Source organism: Triticum aestivum, chromosome 7D (genome assembly GCF_018294505.1).
Source record: "Triticum aestivum cultivar Chinese Spring chromosome 7D, IWGSC CS RefSeq v2.1, whole genome shotgun sequence".
Classification (NCBI taxonomy): domain Eukaryota; kingdom Viridiplantae; phylum Streptophyta; class Magnoliopsida; order Poales; family Poaceae; genus Triticum; species Triticum aestivum.
Genome location: NC_057814.1, coordinates 636,887,651 through 636,897,538, shown reverse-complemented (window position 1 = coordinate 636,897,538; position 9,888 = coordinate 636,887,651). Strand labels below are relative to the sequence as shown.

General features: G+C 47.6%; 1 protein-coding gene across 1 annotated transcript; it reads right to left on the bottom strand.

Moving 5' to 3' along the window:
• Nucleotides 1-1,410: 1,410 nt before the first annotated feature.
• LOC123170035 (uncharacterized) lies at nt 1,411-5,868 on the bottom strand. Its single transcript, XM_044587880.1, has 3 exons — nt 5,704-5,868; nt 2,521-5,619; nt 1,411-1,715 (listed from the first exon to the last, which is right to left on the bottom strand). The coding sequence occupies exons 2-3, from the start codon at nt 3,575-3,577 to the stop codon at nt 1,705-1,707; spliced, it is 1,068 nt and encodes a 355-aa protein (XP_044443815.1). The 5' UTR covers nt 3,578-5,619; nt 5,704-5,868; the 3' UTR covers nt 1,411-1,704.
• Between the last annotated feature and the right edge of the window lie 4,020 nt (nt 5,869-9,888).

Genomic DNA, 9,888 nt, shown 5'->3' with positions numbered 1-9,888 from the left:
CTCGACCGGCGTGCGGTGACAAGAGGGAGGCAGGGGGAAGCGTGGTGGCCGTTGGGAGGCAGGGTTGGCGGCTAGAGGCGGGGGAGAAGCGTTGCGGTCGTCGAGAGGCGGGGTCGATGGCAGCTAGCGGCCGGGGAGAAGTGTGTCAGTGGCGGCTGGAGGCGGGGTCGGCGGCGGGCAGGGAAACCTAGCTAGGATTTCTATGCAGGAGAAGGAACGAGAGGGATGCGGGGCGTGCTCCAAGCTTTTTTTTTCAGGCCATGAGGCGCGGTGGCATTTCGGACGTTATTCTATTAAATTGTGAGGGCAAGAAGATATACAGTTTGGTGGTAAGTCATAAGCCGCGGAAAGCTTCCCTTACCCAGCTTTTTTTCATTGTGAAGAAGAGGGTTGTGGAAATAAGTTAAGCTCAATCTCTAAAATGAGTTCTTTTGGGCTTTTGGCTTATTTTCACAATAAGCCGCTATAAGCTCCAAAAGAACCTACCCTTAGTGTGTTACGATGTATGCGCTCAGTCTTTTATATATAATCATTCGCAACGCAAGGCACGCACGCTGTTCTCAAAAATAAAACACACACACACACACACCCACACACACGGTACACACATATATATTTGGGAAATTATTTTAAATTTATCAAATTTATGTAACTGCCAAAAAAAGTGATTTTTTTCATTAACTTTACAAGTGTTTGTATCTTTTTTTGGGAAAAGTTCTTGCAATTTTTTAAACATGTTTGCATATTTTTTTGTAAAACTAAATGTAATTTATACTATTAAAAATGCATCAAATATTTATAAAAAATACGTGATAATTTTATGGAAATACACGAACATTCCTATAAAAGTAACACTAGTTTACATTACATGTGTATTTCTAAAAATGCCTACACAAATTTTATAATCGTAGAAACTTTTTTAAAATTAAATAAACACTTACATAAATGTTTTTTAAATATATGAACATAAAAGTGATTTTTTTAGTTGGCATGAATATTTTTGTTTGTGGATTCTTTTATATCGCACATGCTTTTGTGCATGTGTGCCATTGTGGATGGTATTTCAGTGACTACGGCACCCCTTTCAGTAAAGCAGCAAGTGAATTAGGGATTGCCTTGTATTGTTATATAGACATCAAGATCAATAACAAGATAAACTGAGAGGGGCTACTTACAGACGGTGCCACTGGATGGCACATTGCAATCTAAAATAAATAAACAGGGTTAACTTTTTCTTATTAACTTAAGGCATGAAACAGTTAGTATATGCACATGAACCAATCCCCTTCGACTCATTACTCAAATCAGTCAATTATAGTGCCCGTATAACATTTGGACACATCAGAGAGGACGCCCAGTATTGGAAACAAAATTTATGCTGCAGAAAAAATCAAGACATGAAGCAACGCATTCAGAAATTCCCTTCGACGTTACTCAAATCACTCAATTGTAGTGCCCGCATAACATTTGAACAAATCAAAAGAGGAAGTATCCTGACCACATATGACAAGCCAATCCAGGGACACAGGGATTCCCACCTACTCTATCTATCTACAAACAAAACTTTCCCTCTCCAGCACCAGAATGGGAGTGGGGTATGTTCTCGATCACACACTAGTTCCTCCTATGTATCTTCCCCGCTGTGGTCAACTTGAGCTGCTTTACTGCATTCTTCTTCAACTCAGCACATCAGGGTCGAGAATCTTAATAGCCACCTGTTACAGAAACATACAAGGGAATCAAATACTACAGCATCGTCATCTCAAAAGCCTCACTTTTCATAGCAAAATAACCTCAGTAAGTCATAGCATGGATCGTTGACCACATTAAAAGATACGAAACAAAATGCTATGGTAATACTATACGGTAAAAGTTTTGATTGCAATGGTAAGCGTTTAGCATAAACCCGTTTTTCCATTGGTTAAAAACTGGATTTCTCATACAGCTGTGTGTCATGTACTCATGAACAAATATGTCTATCCTAGAATCCCCATCATTGAACATGACTGCTAAAGCATCAAACATGACTGCAACCATTTAACTGCAAGCAGCAGATCACATTACTTCTTGTTGATGAAATCTATCAGGCTAACCAGAAAACTAGCCAAAAAATGGAACGAAATTGCTAATGAGCCACATCACAGATCAAACAAAAATGTTATCTCTGTTTCAAGAATTTCAGCCCATGAAGTCACATATCATCTATTTGAATATGATATACGAACAGTCCTGACCTGCTACTGTACTACAACCAGTAGTCGTATTGATATTGAAACTATGACTGAACTTTGCGATCGTATCGATCTTACATCTTGGAAATACTATATGGTATCACCAATCAAGGGCTGTCATCATTTAGTAGGCAAAATGCATTATCCCAGAATGACACTTTTTATGGGAAATTATGAATCAGCGAAAAAGGAACAGAACAATTCAAGTATTCAACAAACAATAACCATCTGATCACTCTGTAACATACTCGTACAAAGCATGGAAGACTGAAACACGAACAGTCCTGACCTGCTGGTAGCTTCTTCTTCTTCTGCAGCAGAACAACGTCGTCGCAGTCAACAGGCACCCTTCTTCTACCAATCACCTCCGAAGCCCTCAAAATGTTCTGAGGCAAGAAATCCTGCCCCACCGGCGAAAAGCCATCTAGCTCCAGAATGAGTAACCGCCTGGCGTGGCTCGGAGCAGCGGCCTGGCCGAGATGAGACGCGGAGGAGATCGACGCGGCGCCCTGGCCGAGATGAGACGCGGAGGAGGTCGACGCGGCGCCCTGCCCGAGATGAGACGCGGAGGAGGTCGACGCGGCGCCCTGCCCGAGATGAGGCGCGGAGGAGGTCGACGCGGCGCCCTCGCCGAGAGGTGGCGCCGAGGAGGTCGAGGCCCCCAGGCGGAGAGGAGGGGCCGGACTGGAGATCCCGAGCCCGAGAGCCGGCGCGGAGGAGAAGGAGGCGGCGGCGGACGCCTCAAGGGCCTTCCGCTTCTTTCTTGACGACACGCGGACGGGTTTGGCTTTCCGCTTGGCCTTGTCTCCGCGGGGGCTCGGGTATATCTTGGATACGGCCATGTCGGCGCCGCCGTCGAGCTTGCCTTCGTCCCCGGCAAGGGTGAGCTCCTGCATAATGTACCCCTGCCGGATTTCCTCGCCCTTCGCGCCCAACACGGTGAACGAGAAAGTCTGCCGGGCTCCCTGGATGGCCTCCGAGACTAGCGGCAGCGGGGACCGCTCGGATTTCCACGTGCCCCCGGGGACGGCTCTCTTCTTTCTCGAGTCTGTTGCAGTCTTGGGGCGGACGAGGTTGACGAAGTAGAGGGCAGAGCTCCCATCCGCGGCGGTCGCAGACGGGTATGCCGCAAGAAGCTCTCGCGGATGGTAGTTGTAGATGTCCACGTTGAAGAGGAAGTACGGGGGCAGCATCCATGGGGCGAGACCCCTCACCCGAAGGCGGAGCACCCCGAGGAGCTCAAGGTGGCCCTCGTCCGTCGCCGGCGGCGGCAGGGGCCCTGGAGGCGGCAGCGGCAGGGGGCCTGGAGCGGCGGGCGCCTGACTCTCTTCGTCGCTTCCCTCCATTTTCTTGATCGGGTCGGGTTGGTTTGGTTGCCGTGGGTTTGGGCGGCCCGGCGGAGCGGGTATTTGAAGGGGGGAGGAGGAGGGAGGCGGGCGGTTGCGGTTGCGGTTGCTGTTGCGGGAGGGAAGCAAAGAAATTCAATCTCTGTGTCTAACTGAAGAAGAAATTTCAGACGAGGGACAGAGGAATTGGGTGTCTCAACTTAACTGAAGAAGAAATTTCAGACGAGGGACAGAGGAATTGGGTGACTCAACTTAACTGAAGAAGAAATTTCATACGAGGGGCAGAGGAATTGGGTGTCTCAACTTAACTGAAGAAGAGATTTCAGATCAGGGGCAGAGGAATTGGGTGTCTCAACTTAACTGAAGGAGAGATTTCAGATCATGGACAGAGGAATTGGGTGTCTCAACTAAACTGAACTGAAGGATCAGGGTAAAACCCCCCTGGTTCAGAGTTCAGAGGTTAAGGCAGAGTTCAGAGAAGCACAGGTGTACCGAACTAGAGGCTATATGTTTCAAGCCTTCAATTTAGCAGTGCAGCCGGGCGCCATCCGGGTTGTCGTCGAGACCGATGCAATGCTGCTGGAGCAGGCCATGAATCGCGAAGAACCAGACCTGTCAAGGTATGCGGTGCCTATTGAAGATTTCAAGATGCAGGCAGCACGCCTGTGCTTCTCTAGCTCTGCTATTCGGTCAATGTAGCAGCACACCTGTTAGCAAAACTAGGAATAGGGTGTCCCAACTAAACTGAACTGAAGAATCAGGGTAAACCCCCCTGGTTCAGAGTTCAGAGGTTAAGGCAGAAGTCTGGTTCAAAGTTCAGAAGCTAAGGCAGCGACTGGATGATTTGTCGGACGCCGGCGAGATGAGCTAATCCAGAAATGCTCAAAGGAGTTGGATGAAATATCTGTACGGAGAAGAGAAGATGCTATGGCGTCAACGCTCTCGAGTCACTACTATCAGAGAGGGGGAACAAATCACCATATGTATTTTCAACGAAAAGCAACATGTCGACAAAGGAAAAATAAGATTAGGCAAACTAAAAGATGCAGAGGGGGATTGGGTTCAGGAAAAGAAGAAGATTGCGGAAATGGCAACAGAATTTTTTCAAGAAATTATACGAAACTGATGATACTCTTGAACCAGATGTGTTGCTGAACCTTTTTGATGCAAAAGTCGGGCAGCACACACGGTCTGAATCATGGGCTCCGGAGGCGGTTGCGCACCGCGCCGTCATCGATATGGTTGAATTTAAGGGAATTGTGCGTCCGGAATGAACCAAGTCGCCATGGCATGTAACTAAATGGATGCCGCCGATACCGGGGAGGGGACGCTGAAGCTAAACATCGATGGTGCCTACACTGAAGGTCAGGAGCATGCAGCCTGGGGCGTGCTAGTTCAGGACCATGCAGGTGAAGTGGTCGCATGCAAAGCTGGTCGGACAGCAAATGTGGCCGGTGCGTTTGCTACTGAACAACAGGCTATATGTCTCGAGCCTTCGATTTAGCAGTGCAGCCTGGCGTCATCCGGATTGTCTTTGAGACCGATGCAATGCTGCTGGAGCAGGCCATGCATCGCAAAGAACCAGACCTGTCAAGGTATGTGGCCTGAAAACATCATGATAAGAAGGGGATCTTCTCTCTGAAGTCGGCGGGTGTTGGGATCAGGGAGATCAGGGATAAGAAGGGTTAACTGGGAAACATCTGCTACTCCGTAGGCATACTTGCATAATCGCATTTCCTCTGAAAAGCTCTAAGTGGAAATTCAGCTCCGGTGGGCACCTTTTGCCCCCGTCGACATTCAGAAAAATGGCGGTTTACTGAAGGTTCTTAGCTCAACTGTGCCACCCCCTCGCTTGCTCCGCCAGATTTGTGAAAACAGACGAGCCTAGCTAGTCAGAAGGAGCTAACAGTACCTCGGAGCGCTGCCGTTCTTGGTCCCTCTCCTTCCAGTCCCCTCCGCCTCCTCCCCATGGATGAAGCTGCTGATGCTGCTGCTGCGTGGTGGGCGGCGCTCCCCTGCTTCAGTGCCGAGGTGAATCGATCCTGCAAATCGTCAAATTTGTACTCGAAGATCAAGGGGGAGACAGGGAAGCCAATCTTCAGTGCCGAGGAAAAAGAGCAGCAAACCAGGTGGTCGTCTTGGCTGGAGGCGCAGCTCCCTCGGCCAGCTTCAAGCTTCAGGGCGTGTGGGGGTGGCTCGGTGGCGGGCCGCCACGCCGGCCTGGATCTTCTCCCACCGAGTCGGCGGCCGTGGTGAGCGAGGGGGGGGGGGGGGGGGGAGCGACGGCGCGGCCGACGGGAGCAGCCGCGCGGAGGTCGTCGTGGGCGAGCTGCGTCGAGGGTGGAGGACACGGAGAGGGAGCAAGGCGGGGGCGGGGCCGGGGGCAGGGGCGGGCAGAGAGACGGCGGCGGTGGAGGCCGGCGGCGAGTCCGCGACGCCGTGTGGGGAGAAGGTGAGATGGGGGGACGCAGCTCGAGTGACTTTGTGGAGTGAAGTCACGCAGCGCCTTAGCCTCAACATCCACCACTCATTCTACATCCAACGCTCAAGATTCACGCAAGGCGAAAAACACCCGGACTTGATAGTTTTCAGCTTGCAAGGATGCACTAGACACCCCGACCTGAATATTTTCACACAGAAAAAAATTGATCACCGGACATAATATGAAACTAAAAACTGAAACGGTTGCAAAATGCAAAAAACTAATCCCATTAGACAAGGGAAAAAACGAGCGACATAAAATTGAAATTTGCAAGCATTTAACATTTAGTGTGTCGTCCGTAGCGTACCGCTGAAATTTTTAAAGAATAAAACATTGAAAGTCTCAAGGGAAGATAAAAGAATGAACAATGTAGCATTGAAAATTTACAAACACTCTACATTCAGTGTATAATTTTTTTATGTGCCATACCACTGAAATTCTAAAAGCATATCATGACCGTTGGATGTGGAATGAGTGGTGGATGTTGGAGGCTAAGACGCTGCGTGACTTCACTTCACAAAGTCACTGAAGTTGCGTCTGAGATGGGGTGGGTGATGTGTCCTTACAAGTTTTTTTGTGTTTCAAGTTTTTTTTGTTTAACTTGAGAGCATGGCAAAGTCCAAGAGTCTATTTTTTGGCAATTCAAGTCGATATATAATGCGGCCCAATGTTCAATGTACAAAAAGAACCTAATTACAAAATTACATTCAAACATGGATGGAGCCTTTCTTCCCATGGTACCTCTGGCGATGGCTAGGGCGACTAGGGTTTCGAGGGGACTCATCGGCGCTCGCTGATCTCGGCAGGGGGCGCATGGGATCGACATGGAAGGGATGGCTTGGTCCTCCTCCCATATTGGCACGGAGAACGCTAGCTTGTCCAGCTCGGCGATAGCAAAGTTGGAGGAGGCAATGGGGAAGTTGGACATTACAGAGGAGGCAACTCCCTTATTGATCTTCTACTCAAAAATAAGTTTAAGGGCGCGGATGAATGGAGGAAAGTGATTTTTTGGGGAGAAATCATCACGCGGCCAGCAGAGTTCACAGCAGAATAGGCGAGAGGCCAAGTCATCGAGATCCCAAACGGTGTCAATCCGGAGGCGACGTCCCCTCAGAAGAAGAATCAATGAACAAGCGGAAGGAAGGACCTCGGCAGCTAAAAGTGTATGAAGGGTTGAATTGCCACTTCAGACATGTCCAGAGGGGACAGTGGTGCTAACTTAGAGGGCGTCGACACCCATGTAGCAGACCATGATGGGTCTCAGCTCGATGGGCACGAAGTTGAAAGGGACCCAAAGAAGAAGAAACCAACTCCACCCTCATCAGAAAAGTTGGCAGCGGCTGCGATGCAACCATGCCATCAATAATGAATTGCTTAAGCTAGAATCGTCAAGTGTTTGGGAACTCCGCGGCCGTTCATGAGCTTCACAAGATTGTGAAGCAGGAAGCCCTCACCCTTCTGTTCATCTTGGAGACCAAGATGAGGGCGAAATGTGTGGAGAATTTGAAATCAATTATTAGTTTTTCTGGATGTTTTTCCGTTGATAGCGATGGGCCTAGTGGTGGGATTGGCTTGTTTTGGTCTGGTGTTGTTTCAGTTGAGCTCTAGAATTTCATATATTCCCACATTGATGTTGTAATCAAGTAGGAGGTCGATGGACTCCGAACCTGGTGCTACACAGGGGTTTATGAAGAACCAAGGGGTGAAAATAGACATCATTTATTCATGCTTCTTGCACACTTTATTTTTACTCGAACATGAAGCTTGACTTTGCATGGGTGACTTTAATGAGGCACTGGTGCTAAGGAGCACTTCAATGCAAATTCTAGGTCGGAAGGGCAAATGCGAGCCTTTAGAGAAGCTTTTGACAATTTCTCCCCTAGGGACCTCAGTTGGAAGGGCATTCCCTTCACATGGGATAATAGGCAACAAGGAGATGCTAATGGAAGGGGTAGACCGGATCAAGTTGTACCAAATGTTTCTGTTCGTAGCATTTCTCGAATACTCCCGTCTTAAACAAATCAACTCTGTAGAATCTGATCATTCACTAGTAGAAAAAGGGTCAAATGTTCAGCTCATTAGTGCCGGTTTGAATTTGAGCCGGCACTAATGTGTCCATTAGTGCCGGTTCCAACGGCTAGCCGGGCCGCTCTCATTAGTACCGGTTCTTGCCGAACTTTTAGCATTGGTTCATGCCACGAACCGGTACTAAAGAGAGTGGTGGCAGGATATTGTCAGTCTGGGGCCCCTCCAGCACCTTTAGTACCGGTTCGTGCCTCGAACCGGTACTAAAGGTCGTCCTGTATAAACCCTTCATCCACCCGCACTCTGTTCTTCCCCCTTTCCCCTCTCCCTCTCCTCTGTTCTGCCCTTCTTCCTCTCGAGCTCATCACAAATTTTGCCCAAAATTTGTCAAGATTTGCAGGCCCCCATCCATTCAAATGATCACAAAGGTTAGCAACTTTGTCCTTTCATCTCTCATTGCTAGATTAGCTCTTGCATTGGTTTATATAGTGATTAATTGTGGGTTTTAGTAATTTGGGAGGAATTATATGTGGTAGTATTTGATTTATATGCAATTTGAGGTCAAAATAACACTTAGTTTGCATATGTAGGTGTGGTTTACTTAGTGCCTTCTAAATCACCGTCGTAACCACCGTCGATCGCCCGCACCGTCCCGTCGTCGGCACCACCTTGTGGTGAGCCTATTGTTCTTATCTTTTTTATATAAAAATTCATGTTTGTGTGATTTGGATATATAGTTACTCGTATAATTATCTTACCCGTACGTTGTTTGTTATACATAGTGTCATGGTTTTGATATCTGTCCCCGTCGGCCCTCGTCCGTGTTATGATTCGGATGTGGTATATTCTCTTTTAAAACTATTTGTTGCATTTCGTGTTTATGAAAAATTATGCCCATCAAGTTGACATAGATATTTTTATCTAGGAGGTATGTGAACCGGAAATTCCAACCGAACCTATTGTCGAGAGGTTAAATTTAGTTGAAAGTGAAAACGAGTATTTGAAAGAAAAATTGAAAATAATTGAGGGGGAGAAGATGGAATTGGAGTTGCATGTTGCCAATGTCGTCGATGATCACAAGATCAAGATGGAGAAAATGCGCTTGAAGATTAGAAAGATTAGAAAATATGCCATTGATAGTGAGGCTTGGTATCATTATGCTGTTGGATCAATTGTTACCTTAGTTGCGATCTTGATCGCATTTGTTGTTGCATTTAAATGCTTTAGCTAGAGAGTTATTTGTTTGTTGCATTTAAGTGTTGTATGAACTTTATGTATGAACTTAAATTAATTTGGTCTTTTCGGTGTTGTGTAATGAAGATGAGCCGACAATGGATGTACGATGACCGATGCTCTCCCGAGTTCATTAATGGCGTGCAAACTTTTCTGCTTGCGGCTGAGGCAAACAAGCGGGCGGATGGTTATGCCTTGTCCATGTGCTGGCTGTAAGAATGATCACAATTACTCTAAGTCAAGAACCATTCACGTCCACCTGTTTGAGTCCGGTTTCATGCCCCACTATAATGTTTGGACCAAGCACGGAGAAAGAGGGGTTATGATGGAAGGCAATGAAGAAGAAGAGGACGACGACAGCTATCCTGGCCATGGGTTCCCTGAATACGATGATACAACAATGGGGGAAGAAGCTGAGCCGGCAATGCGGGAAGAAGCTGAAGAAGAGGCATCAGATGAGCCCGCTGATGATCTAGGTCGGGCCATTGCCGATGCAAAGAGAAACTGCGCAAGTGATTTGGAGAAGAAGAGGTTGCAGCGCATGTTAGAGGATCACAAGAAATTGTTGTAC